Genomic DNA, 27,186 nt, shown 5'->3' on the forward strand with positions numbered 1-27,186 from the left:
ATGGAGCAGCTCTTCCCTCTCCTGTTGCTGCCCGTCCTCTTCCAGCTCCGAGCCGGCGGTGCAGAAGGTGAGGAAGGGAGGGGAGGGGGGGGAAACAGGGAGAGAGGCAATTCCCGCACAACGGGGAATGAATGGGAGCCGACTCCAGGGATGGGTCAAATCCCCTCTCCCCCTGCACAGGGATATCAGAGTCACTACAGAGCCCCGGGAGCATTGGGAATTGCAGAGATTCCCAGAGATTTCATTCCCTCCCCTTCTGCAAATGATGCACAGGATTTTGAGAGCGGTGTATGTGGAGGGAGGGAGGGAGGGAGGGGGGGTGGGGGGTTGCTATCTGAGGAGTTTGTGCAGAACACATAGAAAATAGGAGCAGGAGTAGGCCATTCGGCCCTTTAAGCCTGATACACCATTAAAAGAACAAAGAAAAGTACAACACAGGAACAAGCCCTTCGGCCCTCCAAGCCTGCTCCGATCATGATGTCTGCCTAAACTAAAACCGTATGCACTTACAGAGTCTGTATCCTTCCATTCCCATCCTATTCACATATTCATCTAGTTGCCCTTAAATGCCACTATTGTACCTGCTCCCACCACCTCCCCGGGCAGCGCGTTCCAGACATTCACCACCCTCTGTGTAAAAAAACTTGCCTCGTGCATCTCCTCTAAACTTTTCCCCACACACCTTAAACCTATCTCTCCTAGTACTTGACTTTTCTACCCTAGGAAAGAACATCTGACTATCCACTCTGTCCATGCCACTCATAATCTTGTAGACCTCTATCAGGTCACCCCTCAACCTCTGTCATTCCAGTGAGAACAAACCGAGTTTATCCAACCTCTCCTCATCGCTAATACCCTCCAGACCAGGAAACATCTTCTGTACCCTGTCCAAAGCATCCACATCTTTCTGGTAGTGTGGCAACCAGAATTGTACACAATATTCCAAATGAGGCCTAACTAAGGTTCTGTACAGCTGCAGCATGACCTGCCAATTTTTATACTCAATGCCCCGACCAATGAAGGCAAACATGCCGTATGCCATTCATTATAATCATGGCTGATCGTCCAACTCAATAGCCTGACCCCGCCTACCCCCCCATATTCTTTGATCCACTTCCCTATATCTAACTCTTGGAAAACATACAGGCTGGAATTCTCCAGCCATTCACGTCAACAGAATTCTCCAGTCCCGCCAGCAGTGCACCCCTGCCCGCGGGTTTCCCATCAGTGTGGGGTGACGTCAGTGGGAATTCCCAGGAGCGCCACCTCCTGCCAATGGGAAACACACAGCTGGAAGCCCAGAGAATCGCGTCCACAATGTTTTCGTCAACCGCTTTCTGTCGTAGCAAATTCCACAGGCTCGCTACTCTCTGAGTGAAGAAATGTCTCCTCATCTCAGTCCTAAAATGTTGACATGTAGAATTCCTATGGTGCAGAAGAGGCCATTTGGCCCATCGAGTCTGCACCGACTCTCTGACAGAGTGTCTTACCCAAAACCTATTCCCCCGCCCTATCCCTGTTACTCCACATATTTCCATTAGCTAATCCATCTAACTTACACATCTTGGGACACGAAGGGGCACTTTAGCACAGCCAATCCACCTAACCTGTACATCTTTGGACTGTGGGAAGAAACCGGATCACCGGAGGAAACCTTCGCAGACACGGGGAAAACGTGCGAATTCCACAGTCACCCAAGTTTGGAATTGAACCTGGGTCCCTGGAACTGTGAGGCATTAATGCTAACCACTGTGCCACCGTGTCATCCCACCAATAGTGCCTGTCCCACCACAATATTGTTCCGAAGTGAGTTAATTGGCCGGAAGTGGGATGTTTGCCCATCTCCAGAGGAAGTCCCGCCTCAGAGACCTGCCAACCAATCTGATTACACCACAGCTCCCTTGTACTGCAGTCTCAGAAGTTGCAATGGACGGGACTGGAGTCACACAAACATACTAACTTACCAACATGCTAATTAGGAGCGAGAGGCAGGCCATTCTGCCCCTGCGAGAGGCAGGGCCCCTGCGAGAGGCAGGCCATTCTGCCCCTCAAGCCTGCTCCACTACTCAATAAGATCATGGCTGATCTGCTTGTGCCTCGAATTACATAGAAATATAGAAACTAGAAGCAGGAGCCTGTCCCGTCATTCATATTGATCATGGCTAATCATCAAATTCAATATCCTGATTCCCCCTTCCTCCAATATCCGTTGATCACCTTAGCCCCAAGAGCTATATCTAATTACTTCTTGAAATCAGACAATGTTTTGGCCTCAACTACATTCTGTGGTAGGGAATTCCACACATTTACTACCCTCTGGGTGAAGAAACTTTTCCTCACCTCAGTTCTAAAACGTTTACCCCTTATCCTCAAAACTATGACCCCTAGTTCTGGAGTCCCCCACCATTGGGAATGTTCTTTCTGAATCTACCCTGCCTAACCCTGTTAGAATTTTAAAAGTTTCTATGAGATCCCCTCTCACTCTTCTAAACTCCAGTGAATACAATCCTAACCAACTTAGTGTCTCCTCATATGACAGACCTGCCATCCCAGGAATCAGCCTGGTAAACCTTCACTGCACTCCAGCTATAGCAGGACATCCTTCCTCAGATAAAGAGACCAAAACTGCACACAATATTCCAAATGTGGTCTCACCAACGACCTATACAATTGCAGCAAAACATCCCTCTCTCTGTTCTCAAATCCTCTCACTATGATGGCCAACATACCATTTGCCTTTGGAGAGGCGATGGCCCAGTGTTATTATTACTAGACTATTGACGCAGAAACTCAGCTAATGTTCTGGGAACCTGGGTTCGAATCCCATCACAGCAGATGGTGGAATTTGAATTCAATAAAAAATATCTGGAATTAAGAATCTACTGATGACCATGAAACCATTGTCGATTGTCAGAAAAACTCATCTGGTTCACTAATGTCCCTTTAGAGAAGAAAATCTGCCATCCTTACCTGGTTTGGCCGACATGTGACTCCAGAGCCACAGCAATGTGGTTGACTCTCAACTGCCCTTGGGCAACTAGTGATGGGCAATAAATGCTGGCCAGCCAGCGATGCCCATGTCCCACAGTTAAATAAAAAAAACTGCTTGCTGAATCTGCAAGCTTACTTTCAGTGCTCAGAATTCACACTTGATAACCTTCAAATCCCTTGCCTAACAACCTATCCATCATAATTTCAAAAATATTCAATGATCCTGCTTCCACTGCGTTCTGAAGCAAAGAGTTCCAAAGTCGCACAACCCTCTGAGAGAAAAAAATTCTCCCTATCTCTGTGTACATATTATAGAGAAGGAGGTGCTGGAAATCTTAAAGTGCATCAAGGTAGATAAATCCCTGGGACCTGATGAAATGTATCTAAGGATGTTGTGGGAGACTAGGGAGAAAATTGCAGATCCCCTAGCAGAGATATTTGAATCATCGACAGCCACTGGTGAGGTGCCTGAAGATTGGAGGGTAGCAAATATTATGCCTTTATTTAAGAAGGATTGCAGGGAAAAGCCTGGGAACTACAGACTGGTGAGCCTAATGACTGTTGGCATAGAAACCCGACAGTGCAGAAGGAGGCCATTTGGCCCATCGAATCTGCACTGACCACAATCCCACCCAGGCCCTACCCCCACATATTTACCCGCTAATCCCTCTAACCTATGCATCTCAGGACTCTAAGGGGCAATTTTTTTAAACCTGGCCAATCAACCTAACCTGCACATCTTTGGACTGTGGGAGGAAACCGGAGCACCCGGAGGAAACCCACGCAGGCACGAGGAGAATGTGCAAACTCCACACAGACAGTGACCCAAGCCGGGAATCGAACCCAGGTCCCTGGAGCTGTGAAGCAGCAATGCTAACCACTGTGCTACCGTGCTGCCCGTGGATAAGTTGTTCGAAATATTCTGAGAGACAGAATCTACAGGCATTTATAGAGGCCAGGACTGATTAGGGACAGTCAGCATGGCTTTGTGAGTGGAAAATCATGTTTCACAAATTTGATTGAGTTTTTTCAGGGGGTAACCAAGAAGGTAGATGAGGGCAGTGCAGTCGAAGTTGTCCACGTGGACTTTAGCAAGGCCTTTGACAAGGTACCACATGGTAGGTTGTTGCATGAGGTTAAATTTCATGGGATCCAGGGCAAAGTAGCCAATTGAATACAAAATTGGCTTGATGACAAAAGACAGAGAGTGGTTGTAGAGGGGTATTTTTCAAACTGGAGGCCTGTGACCAGTGGCGTGTTTCAGGGATCAGTGCTGGTTCCACTGTTATTTGTCATTTATATTAATGATTTGGATGAGAATTGAGAAGGCATGGTTAGTAAGTCTGCAGACGTCACTAAGATTGGTGGCATAGTGGACAGTGAGGAAGGTTATAGAGGATTGCAACGGGATCTTGATCAATTGGGCCAGTGGGCTGACGAATGGCAGATGGAGTTTAATTTAGATAAATGCGAGGTGATGCATTTTGATAGATTGGACCAGGGCACAACTTATTCAATCAATGGTAGGGTATTGAGGGGAGTTATAAAACAAAGAGATCTAGGGGTACAGGTTCATAGCTCTTGAAAGTGGAGTCACAGGTGGACAGGGTGGTGAAGAAGGCATTTGGTATCCTTGGCTTCATTGGTCAGAACATTGAATACAGGCGTTGGGACGTCTTGTTGAAGTTGTACAAGGCATTGGTAAGGCCACACTTGGAATACTGTGAACAGTTCTGGTCACCCTATTATCGAAATTAAATTAGAAAGAGTGCAGAAAGGATTTGCTAGGATGCTACCAGGACTTGATGGTTTGAGTTATAAGGAGAGGCTGGATAAACTGGGAATTTTTTTCCCTGGAGCGTAGGAGGCTTAGGGGTGACCAAGTTAACAACTGTACCACTGTGCTGCCCACCAGATGGATTTTTACGACAATCATTTCATGGTCATCATTCGACTTTTAATTCCATATTTTTATTGGATTCAAATTTCACCATCAGCCGTGGTGAGGTTAAAACCCAGGTCGCCAGAAAATTTCCCTGGATTACTAGTCCAGCCATTGCCCTTTTCTTCACCACTGCTGCTGAATGTCGGTGCTTCATTGTCACACTTTAAAGGAATAAATTTTGTATCTTACATTAATTAGCTGGAAGAAACGAGATGTTTGCTGCCATTGGTTCATCAGTTTTACTGGACCCAGGATATGGAGTTGATCTCAGTAAGAGTGAAGTTTTGTGGACATTCACTGGTGCCGATGGGAACCTGGTTACCATTTTGGATTACGTGCCAAATCACCCAATGGAGGAACCAAACAAGCATTTCGAATCTCGTTTACATTTCAGTTCATCCAATGGGTCACTGAGATTAAACCGTTTGAAACCCAGTGACCAAGGAGTTTACTCCATCGATGTAGAGGGTAAACTGATAAGGAGTACTGATTTGAACCTTATCGGTAAGTGATTTCAATTCTTCATCATTTTGAAACTGACGGATTTTTCAACACATGGATTGTTTTCTACTTGAGAACTCTTGTCACAGAATAGGAATGGGAACAGGCCATTCAGCCCCTCACATACCTATTCTGCCAAGGGAGTAATTCCAGAGGCAGTGGCCGCCACTGATGGAATGCAAAGAAAGACCAGAGTGGGAGGAATGGAGATTTTTGTGGGAGAGGCAGGGGGGTGGAAGGGGTAGTTTTGAAGAATTGGAGGAGTTTACAGAGATACAAAGAGTTAAAAAAAAATAGGATTTTGACATGAGGCAAGAATTTTACATTTCAGGCATTGATAGAGAGGAGACAATGTAGGGCAGTGAGGACAGGGGTGACTGGGACATGGTACAGGACAGGAAACGGGCAGCAGAGTTTTAGATGAGTTAAAGAATGGGGGATGCGAGGCAGTACATCGACCATTGGATTAATGGAGTCTGTGAGTTAGAAGGGTGATGGGTGAAGGGGGAGATGATGGAGTTAAGTGATCGGATTACGGTGTTGGAAAATTCAGTTTAGGATTGTAAGTACTCTGATGTATCTGTGAAGGTCACAGCTCTTTTTAGTTAACTACGCCATTGTAACGCATAACAGTGATATCCACATACTCAACCTGTTTATCTGAACATTTTCTCTCCCCACAGAGGCACTATCAGAACCTTTGATCAATGCTGTCGATGTGGATAGCACCATTGAGCTGACCTGTCGAGTGTCCGTGGGGAAAGCGAGATCCATTCTGTGGAGGAAAGGTGTTGAAGTATTAAAAAACGGTCAACATTATCAGTTAGCGCAAAACAGCAGCAAGCTGATAATTTTTGAAGCCAGCAAGTCAGGCTGTGGGATCTACACATGCACTGTGGAGAATGCCGTCAGCAAGAGGAACCAATCGTATACTCTTGTAACTTCCAGTGAGTCATGCCTGTCAGTCAATTCCATTCATTAGTTGAATCTACATTCCATTGACTGTGCCTTGCACTCAGTCTCTCCAAAGATGTTATGGGAATAACGTTATATATCTTCAAGGTAGGAGATAGGACAAGGAGTTGACTGGTCATGTGCAATTTCCTGACACACTGAGAGTGCCAACGTGAAAAATCACAGTTTTAAGTTCACATTCCCCTTAAGAGTGTAGATAATTTGCCCAATATGGGAAATGGAACATTGCATTCTGATACACTCATGGGGCTGGGTTTTATGGTCTAGCTCGTCCCAAAACAAAAATCCTGCCCGAGGTCAACAGACCTTTCCATGGTCCACCCCTCACCTGCTCCGATTCCCGTGACGGGTGGGGTGGTATAATTCTGGCCATGAAAGCAAGCATATAGGTGCAGAAAGCAGTTAGAAAGGCGAATGATATGTTGATCTTCATTGCAAGATGACTTGAGTACAGGAGCAAGGATGCCTTATTGCAGTTGCACAGGGCCTTGCTGAGACCGATCCCAGAATATTGTATGCAGTTTGGTCTCCTTATCAAAGAAAGAATATACTTGCCATCAAGGGAATGCAGTGAAGGTTCACCAGACTGATTACTGGGATGGCAGGATTGTCGAATGAGGAGATATTGGGTCAACCAAGCCTATATTCATTGGAATTTAGAAGAATGAGAGGAGATCTAATTGAAATGTATAAAATTCTGACAACGTTGGACAGACTGGATGTAGGGATGCTGTTTCCTCTGGCTGGAAGGGTGTCTAGAACAAGGGGTCACAGCCTCAGGATGTGGTAGGCCAATTGGGACTGAGATGAGGAGAAATTTCTTCATTCAGAGGGCGGTGAACCTGCGGAAATCTCTACCACAGAAGGCTGTGGGGGTCAAATCACTGAATGTGTTTCATAAGGAAATAGATTTCTAGACTCTAAAGGTATCAAGGGGGATGCAGAGAGCACTGGAAAATGGCATTGAGATAGAGGATTAGCCATGATCATAATGAATGGTGTAGTAGGTTCGAAGGGCCGAATGGCCTACTCCTCCTATTTTCTATGTTGTGGTACGCTGTCAAGGAAGAATGGAGAATATTTTACACTACACCTAAGTATTTCACCTTGAAGTAGTAGGCGTGCCTGGTGGGAATATTCAGTTTCCAACATTCAAGATTCTTGATAACTACATTTTAAGGCAAAGAAGACACTTTTTGCAATTGTTAACAGATTTCAAAGTAGCAAACATTTGAAATAAATTTTTGTGGGTGTCACAGTGACATAGTGGTTAGCACTGCTGCCTCACAGCGCCAGGGACCTGGGCTCGATTCCCAGCTTGGGTCGCTGTCTGTGCGGAGTCTGCACATTCTCCCCCCTGTGTTTGCGTGAGTTTCCTCCGGGTGCTCCGGTTTCCTCCCACAGTCCGAAAGACGTGCTGGTTAGTTGCTAAATTCTCCCTCGGTGTACCCGAACAGACGCCGGAGTGTGGCAACTAGGGGATTTTCAGTAACTTCATTACAGTGTTAATGTAAGCCTACTTGTGACACTAATAATAAATAAACTTTTAAACTTTCTATTGTAGCTGTGGCACCGTTGCATCGTTATGCAGAGATATTCTCCATTGCTGCACTGATCACTGCTGTGGCTGCCTTGGCTTTAAATTTAATTTCGTTCTTCTTTGGACCCAAAACAATAAGTAAGAAAACTTTTTTTTTTGTTTTTTGCAACTTTAGTGCTGGAAGTTTTAAAATATTATAGTTTAATAACACAGATCCAATGAAACATTTAAATCAGACACTTCTGTCATTTTGAACTGAATTCTGTTTCTTTGTATGGATGTGAGAATGTTTGTTGCTCAACTAACATTGAAATGAATTCTCTTTTTGTTCCAGATCTTCTGTTTGTTCAATCTGAATTACAAGTCCTGCAGTTTCTATTTCTTATTGGTGCGTTTGGGTGTTGGATATGGGTTGAAGGTATGTTTAAGTTTTAAGTTTATTTATTAGTGTCACAAGTGGGCTTACATTAACACCGCAATGAAGATACTGTGAAAATCCCTTAGTCGCCACACTCTGGCGCCTGTTCGGGTACACCGAGGGAGAATTTAGCACGGCCAATGCGCCCTAACCAGCATGTCTTTTGGACGGTGGAGGAAACCAGAGCACCCGGAGAAAATCCATACAGACACGGGGAGAATGTGCAGACTCCGCACAGTCACCCAAGCTGGGAACCAAACCCGGGTCCCTGGCGCTGTGAGGCAGCAGTGCTAACCACTGTGCCACTGTGCCACCCTCACAAACAATAAGGGTCCCAGTACCGAGCCACACTTGAAACAATTTTCCATTCAAAAGGGCAGCCATCGACCATTACCCTTTGTTTCCTGTTAGCAAGCCAACCTCTGGTGCAGTTTGCCACATTACCCTGTTACACATGGGCCTTTACTTTTTTTTGACCATGTGGGACAAAAGCAGAAAATGCTGGAAAATCTCAGCAGGTCTGACAGCATCTGTGGAGAGAGAATGGAGCCAACCTTTTCACTCTGGATGACCTTTCATCAGAGCCATGTGGGACCTTGTCAAACACCTTGCTGAGATCCATGTACTCAACATCCACTGCACTACCTTCATTAACTCTCCTTGTCACTTCCTCAAAAGAATTCAATCGAGTTTGTGAGGCAAGACCTTCCTTTGACAAATCCATGCTGACCACCCCTGACTAGTCCTTGCCTTTCTACGTGACAGTTAATCCTATCAACCACTTAAACATAGATGGGAAGAAAATAAGAAATAGTGTGAAGTTATCGAGACCTGTTCTGCACAGTAGATTATCAATGAAATAGTTGAAAGATTTTCTTTTGAAATTTTTGAAGAGAAAATAACCAGCTGCTCAATTTAACCCTTAATATGTGCAGTGGTATCATGTAATGTTTTTCAGCACCTTTGTGAGATTATCCAGCGCTGTTTTGCATGACAACAGTGAATCAGTCACTTTAGGCTCTGATAAAGGGTCATCTGGACTCGAAACGTCAGCTCTTTTCTCTCCTTCGAGATGCTGCCAGACCTGCTGAGATTTTCCAGCATTTTCTCTTTTGGAATCAGTCACTTTAATCCTTTGAGTTTTGAGATTGTGTTTAAAATTACCTGGGGTATAACGTCAGTGGGATAAACAGTCAGGTTTGTTTACCAAAGAAAATACTTGATTAAAAACTGGGAATTAGAAGGCACTGCTGCCATCTATTGGCAAACATGTCTGTATGATGCTACCAGCCATTGAGACTGCAAAGTGTCAATGTTCTGTCCTCCCTGAAACCAATTGCAGACCAGTCTCAGATATTCTGTCAATGCAGGAGTGTGCTAATACCAGCCAAAGACAATGGGGAAAAGTTAACGCAATTCAGACTAATCTTCTTCACGATAAAGAAGAGGGACAGGGGAATAGAGGGTTATGGGCCAAACGCGGGCAATTGGGACTAGCTGGGAGGGCATCATTGTTGGCATGGACCGATTAGGCCGAAGGGCCCGTTTCCATGCTGAATTGCTCTATGACTCTAATACAGGGCATTCTTAACCAGTCAATGGACGAGGAATGTGTTTTCTGTTCCAATCTGTGTGTTGGCATCGCCAGAGTTATAGCACTTGTACTGTACAGTACCACTCCGTGGGGACTGTTCTGTGTGGTCTGAAGTTCGGAATGCTGGCATGATGAGCTATATAATCTTATTTCCCAAAATTTCCAGTACACCTGACCAGAGAACGTTTCCCATTGGCTCCCCCAAGGAAATACTGTACTCAGCGATTGGCATGAGTTCCAGCATTGAAACAGACCCTTCAGTCCTTTTGACCCATACTAGCATTGATGCTGCATATGAGCCTCTTCTCCATCCTCTTCAATTTATGCACTTAACACTTCCTCCTATTCTATTCCCCCCCAGATGCTTTGGCTGAACTGAATCCATGCTATCCCCCTATATAGACACTCTATATGGTAACCAATCCACTTTTGAATCAACCTCTGGGCAAAAAAGTTTCACTTGAATTCTTATTAGATTACCTTACATTGACGATGCAGACCTTGTCCACAAGTGGAAACATTGATTACATTTACTCTACCAAAGAGCCCCAGTCTTTCCTCACAGGTATAAATAACCTTTCAGTTCTGATATAATTGAACCTCAGCCTTTCCTCACAGGTATAACTTTTCAGTTCTGTATAATTCTTATAAATGTCTTTTGTACATTTATAGTGCTTCTATCATTTTTTAGGCAGACCTAAACGTGGTCTATCCAAAATTTTAACACAGGTTACTTCTCATCATTTCAACTGTATTCCTCTTGTAATGGGCCCCAACTTTTGTTTAAAGGCATTTTTAATATTGAACCATAGAATCCCTAAAGTGCAGAAGGAGGCCATTTGGCCCATCAAGTTTGCACTGACTCTTCCTCTGAAAGAGCACTTATTCAGAGCATTCATCCCTCCCTATCCCCATAACCCCGTGCATTTACCATGACTAATCTACCCAACTTACACAACTTTGGACACTAAGGGGCAATTTAGCATGGCCAATCCACCTAACCTGCACATCCTTGGACACTAAGGGGCAATTTAGCATGGCCAATCCACCTAACCTGCATATCTTTGGACACTAAGGGGCAATTTAGCATGGCCAATCCACCTAACCTAGACATCTTTGGACTGTGGGAGGAAACCCACGCAGGCACAGGTAGAACATGCAAACTGCAGAGACAGTCACCCAAAGCTGGAATTGAACCTGGGACCCTGGCGCTGTGAGGGCATGATGTGGAGATGCAGCAGTGAGGCAGCAGTGCTAACCACTGTGCCACCAGTGTTATGAGTTTTCTATCTGTACCCCTTGCTGCTCCATCTCATTTAAACTATTATTTTTCCAAGCCACATGTGACCTCCTCATTCTTCCTACCAAACCTAAGCAGCTTCCTAACCATTCTGTTACTCGTTACTCGAGTCACTCTATATGCTTTTAACTTAATCATGAGTCTTTGCAAAGGCTTTTTAAAAAAAAATCAAGATGTATTATCAAATATAGAATTCTCGATGGATTCTTCGGGGATTCTTGGGAAAGATGCAGTGGTGAATGAAATAACAATGGTGTTTAATGGTGTCTAATCTCTGAATGTCTCTGACTCTGTTCACTTTCTGGTTTATTTCAACAGGAGCTTCTGAAATCACGGTGTTCCCGTTGGTGTTTGTGTGTCTCCTGTCAATGAGACCCTTATTTTTGGCTTGTACTAGGAAGGCCTGTGACTCAAAAGTGTTAAATAAGATTCCCAAATGTAAGTTGAGATGCATGTTACATATTCATAGCACACTATCAAAACCCTTATGGGTAATGTTGTGGGGGTGGGGAATTGGTGCGGTGTAGGTTTAAAGTGGGGAGGTGGGGGGGTGAAGTGGGTGGAGGATTGGTGAGGTGTAGATTTAAGCTGGAGTGGGAGTTGAGAGGGTGATGAGACAGCCTGCTCAATGTACTGGCTTCGATTCAGACCTGCTGACTTTGTGTTAATCTTGGGAGGTGAGTCGAGTAAAACACTCTGGGTGGGATTTTCCAGCTGTGCTCTGCCCAAGACCGGAAAATCCCGCCTGAGGTCAATGGGCCTTTGCATGGTCCATATCCCACCCGCTACAATTCCTGAGGCGGGATGGTAAAATTCCACCGAGTGTGGAATGGCAGCACTCAGCAAAGCCCCTTCAAAAAACTCATTCAATGTAGAAGGAAGCCATTCAGCCCATCAAATCTGTACCGATTCGCCGATGGAGCACCTCACCGAGGCCTACTCCCCACTCTATCCACATAACCCAATGCATTTACCCTGCTAATCACCCTAAACTGCACATCTTTGGACTCTGAGAGGAAACTGGAACACCAGGAGGAAACCCACGCAGTCACCCGAGGCTGGAATCGAACCTGGGTCCCTGACACTGTGAGGCAGTAGTGCTAACCACTGCACCACGCAAGGTATCTGAGCCTGATGACAAACTCAAGGGAACCTCAACAAAAGAGCCTTCAGTTTCTGATTTCCCGCAGCCACCTCCAACTGAACGTTGTTTCGTTTATATTATCATTCCTGATGGTTTTGAGAGTCTAAACCTCGACACAGACTGGAACTGAACCTGGGCCCCTGTCACTGTAAGGTAGCAGTGCTAACCACTGTGCCGCCCTAATGAAAGAAACTGGAAGGAAAATGCATAGTAACTATTTAATCTTGTTTTTTAAATCATATTTCGTAGAAGGGTCTTGCAACAAGTGCTGGGCCCTTCTTTGTGCCTTTAAATTGATCTGCCGCTGATTGCAGGCAATTGCTGGGAAGCCTAAAAGCAGAGAGGACCAAAACCAAAGCAGCCTAGCCACCAGAAGTGGATTCGGTGCAGAACCAGGCACCAGAAATTGTGTATAATGCAACAATTTCACGTCCAAGAAATAGAAAGCACAGACAAATTTCTACCCCAAAGTTTCCAAATAACTTTGGCTGAATGCAATGGCGTCATGGTGGCACAGTGCCAGGGAGTCAGGGACCCACGTTTGATTCAGGCCTTGGGTCACTGTCTGTGTGGAGTCTGTACGTTCTCCTTGTGTCTGCGTGGGTTTCCTCCGGGTGCTCCGGTTTCCTCCCACACGCCAAAGGTGTGCGGGTTAGATGGATTGGCCATGCTAAATTGCCCCTTTAGTATCAGGGGGATTAGCAGTGTAAATACATGGAGCTACAGAAAAAAGGGCCTGGGTGGGAGTATGGTCAGTGCAGGCTCAATGGGCTGAATGGCCTCCTTCTGCACTGTCGGGATTCTATGTTCGTGATCCTTTTTCAGCCACTTTTTCAATGCATTTGGAATACTGCGCCCAGTTCTGGTCGCCACCCTACCGGAAGGACGTGGAGGCTTTAGAGAGAGTGCAGAGGAGGTTTACCAGGATGTTGCCTGGTATGGAAGGGCTTAGTTATGAGGAGAGATTGGGTAAACTGGGGTTGTTCTCACTGGAAAGACGGAGGATGAGGGGTGACCTAATAGAGGTGTATAAAATGATGAAAGGCATAGATAGGGTGAACGGTGGGAAGCTTTTTCCCAGATCGGTGGTGACGTTCACGAGGGGTCATAGGTTCAAGGTGAGGGGGGGGAGGTTTAACACGGATATCAGAAGGACGTATTTTACACAGAGGGTGGTGGGGGCCTGGAATGTGCTGCCGGGCAAGGTGGTGGAGGCGGACACACTGGGAATGTTTAAGACTTATCTAGATAGCCACATGAACGGAGTGGGAATGGAGGGATACAAAAGAATGGTCTAGTTTGGACCAGGGAGCGGCGCGGGCTTGGAGAGCCGAAGGGCCTGTTCCTGTGCTGTATTGTTCTTTGTTCTTTGTTCACATAAATCACTTTTTATTATTTTACTATTTGAACACACTGGGGGCAAGGGCTGACAGAAATAACATGAAATTTGTCAAGATATTTCCTACTTCTGTTTTTTTAAATGGATCTATCTCGAGAAACAGTTCTGCAGGAAATTGCAACTGTCTGAAACATGGTTTGTGAATGTCATGGCTATATTAATGATTTCCTTCTATACAGTTTGAACAAGTCTGAGACTGCTGTGCACTGTAAATTATATAAAAGCACCTCCATTTGCATAGCACCTTTCAGAATCTCAAGCATTTCATAGCCAATGAATCGACCTTTGAAGTCTAGCCATTGCTGTAATGTGGGAAACAGCAGCTAGATTGAGAGCAGCAATGTCCCACAAACACCAGTGAGATAAATGACCAGGTAATTTGGTTTGATGTTTGATGTTTGAAGGTTGAATGTTGGCCAGGACGCCAAGAGATTTCCTGGTTCTTCTTTGAAAATAGTGCCATGGGATTGTCATATTTAGCTGATGGAGAGTAAGAGACCCCGGTTTGACATTTAGAACACAGTGTTGCTGACAGAGTCACACTTGTACACTACTGCACTGAAATGCTAGCCTAGATTATACGCTGATGTCTCCATATGGGTTTGATCCCACAGTCTTCTGATTCTACAAGAGTAGTGTCTGTGGACACACGCACATACTCTCACTCACTCACACACACAGAAACACACTCACACACTCGCACACACTCGCACACACACCACAGGCACACACTCACACACACACACACACACTCTCACACACACACACACTCTCACACGCACACACTCTCACATGCACACACTCACACACACACTCTCACGTGCACACACTCACACACACACACTCACACCCCCCCCACACACATACACATTCACACACACACATTCACACACACACACACATTCACACACACACACACACACACACATTCACACACGCACACACGTTTACACACGCAGATACATTCACACACACATATTCATACATTCACACACACATTCACACACACACATTCACACACACACTCACACATTCACACACACACTCACACATTCACACACACATTCACACACACATTCACACATTCACACACACACTCACACATTCAAACACACATTCACACACACATTCACACACACACACATTCATACACACAGATACACACATACACACACATACACACACACACACATTCGCTTACACATTCGCACACACACACACACACAATCACACACACAGATACATTCACACACACATTCACACACACAGACACATTCACACACACACATTCACATACACACACACACACACACACACACATTCACACACACAGATACATTCACGCACACACATTCACACGCACAGATACATTCACACACAGACACATTCACACACACATTCACACACACATACACACACACATATTCACACACATACACATTCACACACACAGATAGATTCACACACACATACGCACACATTCACACGCACACATTCACGCACATACACATTCACACACACACTCACACACACACTCACACACAGACATTCACACACAAACATGCACACACACACATTCACACACACATACACATTCACACACACTCTCACATTCATACACACAGATACGTTCACACACAAACATACACACACATTCACACATATTCACACACACACACATTCACACATTCACACACACACACACTCACACACTCACACACACACTCACACACACACTCTCACACACACAGACACATTCACACTCACACACATTCACACACACACTCACGCACACACACACATTCACGCACACACACATTCACGCACACACACACATTCACGCACACACACACATTCACACACACATACACATTCACACACACTCTCACATTCATACACACAGATACGTTCACACACAAACATACACACACATTCACACATATTCACACACACACACATTCACACATTCACACATTCACACACACACACACTCACACACTCACACACACACTCACACACACACTCTCACACACACAGACACATTCACACTCACACACATTCACACACACACTCACGCACACACACACATTCACGCACACACACACATTCACGCACACACACACATTCACGCACACACACACATTCACGCACACACACACATTCACGCACACACATTCACGCACACACATTCACACACACAAATCACACACACACACAATCACACACACTCATACACACACATTCACACACCCCCACACATTCACACACCCCCACGCATTCACACACCCCCACGCATTCACACACCCCCACGCATTCACACACCCCCACACATTCACACCCCCCCCACACATTCACACACCCACACCCATTCACACACACAAATACATTCACACATTCACGCACACATGCACACACACATTCACGCACGCATTCACGCACGCATTCACGCACGCATTCACGCACGCATTCACGCACGCATTCACGCACGCATTCACGCACGCATTCACACACGCATTCACACACCCACACACATTCACACACTCACACACACAGATACATTCACACATGCACACGTTAACACTCACACACGCATTCACACACGCATTCACACACGCATTCACACATGCATTCACACACGCATTCACACACCCATACACATTCACACACCCTCACACATTCACACACACACACACACACACACATTCGCACATTCACGCACACACATTCACACACACAGGCACATTCACACACACACATTCACACACACACATTCACACACACACACACACACATCACACACACAGATCCATTCTCACACACACATTCACACACACAGATACATTCACACACTCACACACACACACACATTCACACACACAGATCCATTCTCACACACACATTCACACACACAGATACATTCACACACACACATTCTCACACACACACATTCACACACACACACACATTCACACACACAGATACATTCACACACACACATTCTCACACACACACATTCTCACACACACACATTCTCACACACACACATTCACACACACACACACATTCACACACACACATTCACACACACACAGATACATTCACACACACACATTCTCACACACACACATTCTCACACACATTCACACACACACACATTCACACACACACACATTCTCTCTCACACATTCTCACACACACACATTCTCACACACACACATTCTCACACACACACACATTCTCACACACACACATTCATTCACACACACACGCACACATTCACATTCGCACACACACATTCACACACACACACACAAACGTTCACACACACACACATTCACACACACACACACACACATTCACACACACACACAAACGTTCACACACACCCACACACATACGTTCACACACACACATTCACACACACACACAAACGTTCACACACACACACATACGTTCACACACACACACATTCACACACATTCACACACACAGATACATTCACACAGATACATTCACACACGCACACTCACACACATTCACACACACAGACACACACATTCACATATACAGAAACATTCGCACGCACACACACAAACATTCACACACTCACACACACTCTCACTCTCACACATAGACTCACACACACACATACGCTCACACACGTACGCTCACACACGTACGCTCACACACGTACGCTCACACACACACACACAGTCACACACACATTGGACCATTTAGACAAATGTTCCTGGGGAGTTGATGGCCCAGTGGTATTATCACTACACTATTAGTCCAGAAACTCAGCTAATGTTCTGGGGACCTGTGTTCGAATCCCACCACAGCAGATGATGGAATTTGAATTCAATAAAAACTATCTGGAATTAAGAACCTACTGATGACAATGAAACCATTGTCAATTGTTGGAAAAACCCATCTGGTTCACTAATGTCGTTTAGGGAAGGAAATCTGCCATCCTTACCTGGTCTGGCCTACATGTGACTCCAGAGCCACAGCAATGTGGTTGACTCTCAACTGCCCTCGGGCAAATAAATGCTGGCCAGTGACGCCTACGTCCCACGAATGAATTTAAAAAAGTTCACCTGATTACCAGGTGGTCTAATAGTTCCAGGATAATCAGTTAGAAAGGCACATGCATCCATAATCGAGGCTGGGTGATTTTCTATTTGTTGATTTTAATTCAATGCTATCATTGACGGACTGCTAGGGATCTGTTGCCCTCTCCTCCCAATTGTCCTGGTTCACTCATGCCTTTTAGGGAAGGAAATCTACCGTCCTTGCCTACATGTGACTCCACAAGACTCCAGAGCCACAGCAATGTGGATGACTCCACTGAAATGCCCGCATAGCCACTTATTTTGTACCAAACTGTTACAAAGCCGATAACGAATGAAACTGGACGGACTCCCGGCCTTGACCTAGGCACTGGAAATGACCATGACAAACCCAGCCCTTTAAAGTCCTGGTGACCCAGTAATCCCAAACTCAGTGACCGGGAAAATCACCCCTGCGCTGTCCTTGACCAGTCACATTTCCCAAAGTTCAGCAGGCGGATCGGGACGTGTGTTGGGTATGTGCACATTCTGTGATTCTGTTTTTATTCATTGCCAGCTTGCCGTCTGACCCCAATCGTTACTGCACTGAGTGGAATCATTGTGATATGTATGTCAACCATCCTGATCACTGAAATTGTGAGGCGTACTGGTGAGTGTTCAATGATAAAACTATGGCCAATAAACCCATTCCAGATGTCACATCCTGTCAGGAACAGTCCGAACAGGAGGGCAAATTATGCAGTCGTTATTGCCAATGTTTCATATTCAGGGTACAGTGCAGAAGGCTATTTGGTCCATAGGACAGGATTTTCTGCTCCACCCCTGTGGTGTGTTTTGCAGTAGGAGACACGGCCCACCATTGGCCAGCGGTGGGATCACCTGGTCTCACTGTTGTCAACGGCGATTCCTGTTCCCCTCATTAATTCCACCCATTGTGTCTGCGCTAGCTGTTTTGCCAGACCAGTCCAAATCTAATCCCATAGAATCATAGACTAGAATCCCCACAGTGCAGAAGGGAGCCATTCGGCCCATCAAGCCTGCACCAACAACAATCCCACCCTATCCCCATGTATTTACCCTGACACTAAGGAGCAATTTATCACGGCCAATCCTCCTAACCTGCAGATCTTTCGGATTGTGGGAGGAAACCGGAGCACCCAGAGGAAACCCACAGAGACACGGGGAGAATGTGCAGACTCCGCACAGACAGTGACCCGAGGCCGGAATTGAACCCGGGTCCCTGGCGCTGACAGAATGGTCAACAGTGATGGATCAATTACAATTGGGGACAAGTTAAAATAAAGATTTTATGCGAGGTTTTTATTTCCAAAGTACAAAAGAAACGTGAAATGTGATGATCGAGAAGATGGATGGGAGTTTCAGTGTTTCTGATCATCTCAATAGTGAAGGTTCGGAAATTACACAAAGGTGCCCATCATTTTCAGATAATTAGAGTTGGCAATTGGAAACCAAGGGCAGTGAATGCATGACTTTATGACGCATGCTTCAAGCTGTGTAAGAAGTTTAACAACACCAGGTTAAAGTCCAACAGGTTTATTTGATAGCAAAAGCCACACAAGCTTTCGAGGCTCTAAGCCCCTTCTTCAGGTGAGTGGGAATTCTGTTCACAAACAGAACTTATAAAGACACAGACTCAATTTACATGAATAATGGTTGGAATGCGAATACTTACAACTAATCCAGTCTTTAAGAAACAAAACAATGGGAGTGGAGAGAGCATCAAGACAGGCTAAAAAGATGTGTATTGTCTCCAGACAAGACAGCCAGTGAAACTCTGCAGGTCCACGCAACTGTGGGAGTTACAAATAGTGTGACATAAACCCAATATCCCGGTTGAGGCCGTCCTTGTGTGTGCGGAACTTGGCTATCAGTTTCTGCTCAGCGACTCTGCGCTGTCGTGTGTCGCGAAGGCCGCTTTGGAGAACGCTTACCGGAATATCAGAGGCCGAATGCCCGTGACCGCTGAAGTGCTCCCCAACAGGAAGAGAACAGTCTTGCCTGGTGATTGTCGAGCGGTCACGGGCATTCGGCCTCTGATATTCGGGTAAGCGTTCTCCAAGGCGGCCTTCGCGACACACGACAGCGCAGAGTCGCTGAGCAGAAACTGATAGCCAAGTTCCGCACACACAAGGACGGCCTCAACCGGGATATTGGGTTTATGTCACACTATTTGTAACTCCCACAGTTGCGTGGACCTGCAGAGTTTCACTGGCTGTCTTGTCTGGAGACAATACACATCTTTTTAGCCTGTCTTGATGCTCTCTCCACTCCCATTGTTTTGTTTCTTAAAGACTTGATTAGTTGTAAGTATTCGCATTCCAACCATTATTCATGTAAATTGAGTCTGTGTCTTTATAAGTTCTGTTTGTGAACAGAATTCCCACTCACCTGAAGAAGGGGCTTAGAGCCTCGAAAGCTTGTGTGGCTTTTGCTACCAAATAAACCTGTTGGACTTTAACCTGGTGTTGTTAAACTTCTTACTGTGTTTACCCCAGTCCAACGCCGGCATCTCCACATCAAGCTGTGTCCAGAGTACTAAAAGCACAATGTCCTGGCTAGTTGTTTCATTATCATAAAAGAGATACAGATCATACCAAGTAGAATCCCTACAGTGCAGAAGAAGGCCATTCGGCTCATCAAGCCTGCACCAACAACACTCCCACCCAGGTCCTATCCCTGTAATCCCATGTATTTACCCTGCCTAATCCCCTGACACTAAGGAGCAATTTAGCACGGCCAATCTACCTAACCTGCACATCTCTGGACACTAAGGGACAATTTAGCATGGACAGTCCACCTAACCTGCATATCTTTGGACATTAAGGGACAATTTAGCATGGCCAATCCACCTAACCTTCACATCTTTGGACACTAAGGGACAATTTAGCATGGCCAATCCACCTAACCTGGACATTTTTGGACTGTGGGAGGAAACTGGAGCACCCGGAGGAAACACACGCAGACAGGGGGAAGAATGTACAAACTCCGCACAGTCAGTCACTCAAGGCCAGAATTAAATCTGGATCTCTAGTGCTGCGAGGCAGCAGTGCTAACCACTGTGCCACCATGCTACCCTCCAGTGTATGATCTCCAGTGTACTGCAGTTAATAATCCAAGCAGCAATAGTGGGGAGCCAAGGATTTTTAGTAGTGGTGATACAACCAAGAGATCAGATCATTTGTATAATTTTAATAACCGCAGTTAATGATGTTATCCATTACAGGTAAAGAATGTGAACCAGCAGCCAATCTACAAGGTTCCATAGTTGCTGCTCTGGGAATTCTCTTTGTTTCCTTTTTAATCCCCTTTCTGCTTCACATCATATGTAAGTAATGTTGATGCAGTTAGAGCTTGATTCCAAACTATTATCATAGAATCCCTACAGTGCAGAAGGAGGCAATTTGGCCCATCGAGTCTGCACGGACCACAATCCCACCTAGGCCCTATTCCCAGAACTCTATGTATTTACCCTGTTAATCGCCCTGACACTAAGGGGCAATTTAGCATGGCCAATCCACCTAACCCGCACATCTTTGGACTGTGGGAGGAAACCGGAGCACCCGGAGGAAACCCATGCAGACACGGGGAGAAGATGCAGACTTTGCACAGACAGTGACCCAAACCGGGAATTGAACCCGGGTCCCTGGCACTGTGAGGCAGCAGCGCTAACCACTGTGCCACCATGCTGTCCCCACCATATTGTAATGATTACAAAGGGCTGGATTTTCCTAGTTTTTTTTATTTCAAAAGTATACTTTATGCATAAATACTCTGAAACAAACCATTACAGAAATGACATTTCCAATCATTACAAACAATGCAAAAAGTCATATTTACAATTTCCTTAACTTCAATATCTTACAGTGCTCAGTTCCAAGACATTACATACATTACAGTTCAGTTCTTTAACAAACTACATACATTAGTCACATTTCATTGTGTGCTGTTTTTACAGAGTTACACACAGTTACGCCGCCCGAGGGTTTTCTACATTTACTGGGCCCTCGGTCTGCCTCGGTTAAAAGGCTTTACACGGTGGCCTTTCCCCATTGTGCCTTTGCGGCGGCTGCCCCAAGCTTGAGCGCATCCCTGAGCACGTAGTCCTGGACCTTGGAATGTGCCAGTCTGCAACACTCGGTCGAGGACAATTCTTTCAGCTGGAAGATCAGCAAGTTTCAGGCGGACCAAACTGCGTCCTTCACCGAGTTGATGACCCTCCAGCAGCAGTTGATATTTGTCTCGGTGTGCTTCCCCAGAAACAGCCCGTAGAGCACAGAGTCCTGCGTCACCGAACTGCTCGGGATGAACCGCGACAAATACCACTACATCTCACTCCAGACCTTCTTTGCAAAGGCACATTCCACAAGGAGGTGTGTGACCGTCTCATCACTCCCGCAGAGGGCAATGTGCGGTGATGTTGAGAACTTGGGCGTGCATGAAGGATCTAACGGGAGATCCCCTTCTCACCACCAGCCAAGCCAGATCTTGGTTCTTGTTTGTAAGTTCTGGTGATGAGGCGTTCTGCCAGATGACACTGACAATCTGCTCAGGGAACCATCCGACAGGATCCTCCATCTTCTTTTCCCTCAGGGCCTCGAGGACATTATGTGCTGACCACTGCTTGGTCAAAGGTGTGTTCCTGGAAAAATTTCTCTACGAAGGACAGGTGCTGCGGTACGGTCCAACTACTTGGAGCGTTCCACGGCAGTGTGGCCAGACCCATCCTCCGCAACACTTGGGACAGGGAGAACGTCAAAAAATAGTGGCACTTGGTGTTAGTGCACCGAGGATCTACACACAGCTTGATTCAGCCGCACACAAAGGTGGCCGTCAGGATGAGGGCGGCGTTGGGAATGTTTTTTCCCCTTAGAGTTGGAAAGACTCCTCAAGCCTTGTAAAATCAGAACGTGGAATTCTCTCTTCCATTTTCACCAGATCCCATTTTGCTGATGGTGGGTGTGGGTTCTGGACTCCGGAATTATGTTCTAACTTTGTGATTCACCAGAATGAAAAGAGAGAGAGAGACGATTGGAAGACTCAAAAACCAAATTTTATTTAGGAAGGAATGAAATTAACCAGACCTGTCAACATGCAGACATAACCAGTTACTGAGCTATGGAAGGAAGAGACTATAACGACACAATGGATATTTTTAGGTTTACACAATTCCCAACCACCCTTCCTCAACACTTGGCTAATTGGGGATTTCTGGGGACTGTAAATTATACTCACCACTCCTGGGGTCAAAGGGGCAGCACTGCCTTTTAAGAAGGATCATACTGCTGCAGAGAGCGGAAATAATTCTCCAGTTTCGCACATCCTGCTGCCGCTGTCAGTGAGAATGGACAATTAGGCACTCAGCCAGATCTCCGTTCACAGCGAGACCGGAGAATGCCAGGTACCAGCGAGGTCGGAGAATTCAGGCCAATGTCTGTTAAACTATCATAATCTGAAGATTGTTTAACTCGCCCACTCTTTAAATTGTATTAAAAACGTAGCTGTCAGTGACTGTTAAAATTACCTCTGTTGGATTAATTTGATTAACAGGCCAGCTGATGTAGCATCTCTTCATGCAATATTTGTGACATTCCATACAGGCTAACATTCCTTAACTGTTTTTATTATAACTGTGACAAAGTCCCATACCACTGAGACAGGCCTTTTAACCAGCCTGTGGTCAATAGAGTTTACTTTTTGAGTATAATATTTCTGTGAAATGGACCAATTCCCTTTCAACAGAGGCATTAAAATGAGCAAGTCAATAATATAATGGGCAAGCGAGTTTCATTTGTACTGCTAAAGCTTGGTAAATTGCATGGTAAAATGTGAAAGAGATAATGCTTTGGGAAAGAAGTTACAGACCGATATAATTACTCATCATTTATTCAGCGAAACCTTTGCTCAGTTCGCTTTTCATTCCATGTTCACATCAACAGGTAGAAAATGGAATAAAGGGACAAATGGAACACCATCCACAGTTCCCAGTGAGAAAGATCCTGATGAACGTCAGCAGTTTGTAAGTATTTGGTCCGTATACAAGTGACAGGTTTCGAAAAGCAACCTTTGCTCTCAACCTTTCTGTAAATGGACTTTCCTTTGTCAAGTTATTGTTGTCAGAAAAGGAAGATTTTGGGCAAGATCTTCCAGCTGTTCATGGCAGTGGGATCTTCCAATCCCACTGACGGAGGGCCACCTCCCCGCTGCCAAGAAACATGCCATGGGGAGGCCAGAGAATCTTGCCCTTTGTTTCTTTTTTGCTATTCAAGAGTAATTATTGAATTGAACTGTATTGAATTGTATTGATTTGAATTGAATTGATTTGAATTGATTCAAATAATTTGAATTGAATTTAATTGAATTTAATTGATTTGAATTGATTTGAATTGATTTGATTTGATTTGATTGATTTGATTTGAATCAATTTGATTTGATTTGACTTGGATTGAATTGAATTATTATTGTCACATACATTGGGATACAGTGAGAAGTATTTTTTCTTGTGCGCTATACAGGCAAAACATACCACTCATAGAGTACATAGAAGAGAAGGAAAGGAGAGGGTGCAGAATATAGTGTTGCAGTTACAGATAGGCTGAAGAGAAAGATAACCTTAATATGTGACATGACCATTCAAAAGTATGACGGCAGCAGGGAAGAATCTGTTCTTGAGTTGGTTGGTACATGTTATCAGACTTTTGTATCTTTTTCCTGAAGGAAGAAGGTGGAAGAGAGTATGTCCGGGGTGCGTGGGGTCGTTGATTATGCTGGCTGCTTTTCTGAGGCAACAAAGTGTAGATCGAGTCAAAGGATGTGAGGCTGATTTGCATGATGGACTGGGCTAGATTCATGGCGCTTTGTAGTTTATTGCAGTCTTAGTCAGAGCAGGAGCCATACCAAGCTATGATACATCCAGGAAGGGTGTTTCTGTAAAAATTGGTGAGAGTTGTAGTGGACATACTGAATTTCCTTAGCCTTCTGTAGTAGAGGCACTGGTGGGCTTCCTAAACTACAGCTTCGGCATGGAGGGACCAGGGCAGGTTGTTGGTGAATTGAACAGTTAGAAACTTGAAACTCTTAACCATCTCCACTTCATCACCGTTGGTGTGGATAGGGGCATGTCTTCCTGAAGTCAATGACTATCTCCTTCATTTTATTGACATTGAGGGAGAGATTATTGTCACCGGTATACCCACCGACCAATTTCTGTGGGGAAATGAGAGTTTCCAGTATTTACTGAACTGCATGCATGCCAGTGCTTACTGTAAGCAGAGCTGTTTGATCCGAGTGATACACAGATGAAGGGGATTATTTCTCTGAAACTATGTCCTGCTGAATTTTTAATAGGGAAATTAAACAAAACCAAATCTTCTCTTGCACGTCCGAAAGACGTGCTGGTTAGATGCATTGGCCGTGCTAAATCCTCCCTTAGTGTTCCTGAACAGGCGCCGGAGTGTGGCGACTAGGGGATTTTCACAGTAACTTCATTGCAGTGTCAATGTAAGCCTACTTGTGACGCTACTAAATAAATTTTTTTTAAAAGATTAATTAATAGTTAATCTTGAAATTTATAGTTTGAAAATTACAATAAATGATCTAATGGATGATCAGAGATTAGAGAAAGATCGAAATTGATGTTATATATTGAAACCTAGACAGGCTGCTCTGTCTAACAAAAAAAAGGCTAAACTTGTTCACGTTTAAAGGAAAGAACTAAATTGAAAGCATGATTTTCAAAAAAAGAGGCAAATCAAATTCAGATTACCCACTCTGACGAAGAATCATCTAGACTCGAAACGTTGGCTCTATTCTCACCCCACAGGTGCTGCCAGACCTGCTGAGATTTTCCAGCATTTTCTGTTTTTGTTTCAGATTCCTGCATCCCCAGTATTTTGCTTTTATCAGGTTATCAATTTTTCTGTTCTGATGAAGGGTCATCCAGGCTCAAAGCGTTGGCTCCAATCTCACAGAATTCCTCCACTACAGGAGGAGGCCTTTCGGCCCATCGCGTCTGCACCGACCATAATCCCACCCAGGCACCATTCCCATAACTCCACATATTTACCCTGCTAATTCCCCTGACACTAGGGTCAATTTAGCACAGCCAATCAACCCATCCCACACATCTTTGGAGTGTGGGAGGAAACCGGAGCACCCGGAGGAAACCCACGTAGACATGGGGAGAATGTGCAAACTCCACACAGACAGTGACCCGAGGCCGGAATTGAACTCGGGCCCCTGGCGCTGTGAGGCAGCCCTGCTAACCACCGTGCCACCCTCTTAACCACTGCTTCAAATACCAAAAGACAAGAGGTGTAAACCTATTCTCTCGCCACAGATGCTGTTAGACCTGCTGAGATTTTCCAGCATTTTCCATTTTTGTATCAGTAGTTACAGATCTGTTCATTCATTTTTTTTGCTAGTTAATAAAAATGAAAATTTTTTCCATTGTTGAAGATATTTGAATTCACACTTTTATCTTTTTCTTCCTTGAGGAGCTGAAGGAACCCTTCTTGAAAGCCACAACTACTGATGAAGAGGTAAATTAAATCCGGGAGCACAGCTATTAGTGACAAACTGGCTTAAATTGGAGGAACTCTACTGGAGAAGAACTATCTTAAACCATTTGAATGTGAGCACCCAGCTCATTATCTTCAGCTGCAGGAGGGAAATAAAATGAGTTGAGCCTTGGAGACCGTGTCGAACTTCAAGAAAAGCTTTTATTCCACATGCATGAGGGAGAGCTGAACGAGGCCTGAAATCTCAGGTCACCTGCGAGCCCTCTCTGCCCCAGGTTAATATACTGTTTCGAGTCACAAAGGTTTACATTAGCATATTAATTCCTCGAGTTGGATACAAAATGGCTCTTTTATTCTCGTTATGCAGACTGCATTGTTCAGTACAACTTTGTTAATCAGTTTCTTGGGCAGTTCCATTTACCCGATTATAATGTCAAAGCATTGTGTTTGCCCAACTGATTTGCACTGTTGTGTTAATTGTTCCCCCCCCCCCCCCCCCCCCTCTGCTAGCTGATCGTCTTTTATCGAAGACTATACCCTCCCTAGACTATAAGCTGCCTTAATGCCGGTTCTCCCGTTGTCATAGAGTCATAGAGGTATACAGCCTGGAAACAGGCCCTTTGGCCCAACTTGTCCATGCTGCCCTTTTTTAAACCCCTAAGCTAGTCCCAATTGCCCACATTTGTCCCATATCCTTCTATACCCATCTTACCCATGTAACTGTCTAAATGCTTTTTAAAAGACAAAATTGTACCCACCTCTACTACTA

The 27,186-nt window shown here is 45.0% G+C and overlaps 1 protein-coding gene and 1 long non-coding RNA gene across 2 annotated transcripts in view; both read left to right on the top strand.

Moving 5' to 3' along the window:
* LOC144497485 (uncharacterized) lies at positions 1 to 26,590 on the top strand. Its single transcript, XM_078218825.1, has 10 exons — positions 1 to 67; positions 5,135 to 5,440; positions 6,121 to 6,384; positions 7,977 to 8,090; positions 8,287 to 8,370; positions 11,583 to 11,702; positions 18,437 to 18,529; positions 21,125 to 21,226; positions 23,838 to 23,917; positions 26,394 to 26,590. Exons 1-10 carry the CDS (start codon positions 1 to 3, stop codon positions 26,445 to 26,447), a joined length of 1,284 nt encoding a protein of 427 aa, XP_078074951.1. The 3' UTR covers positions 26,448 to 26,590.
* Positions 1 to 27,186, top strand: part of LOC144496867 (uncharacterized) — an 825,626-nt gene that overhangs the window by 170,524 nt on the left and 627,916 nt on the right. The gene's annotated exons all lie outside the window — the stretch shown is intronic.

Source organism: Mustelus asterias, chromosome 8 (assembly GCF_964213995.1).
Source record: "Mustelus asterias chromosome 8, sMusAst1.hap1.1, whole genome shotgun sequence".
NCBI lineage: Eukaryota > Metazoa > Chordata > Chondrichthyes > Carcharhiniformes > Triakidae > Mustelus > Mustelus asterias.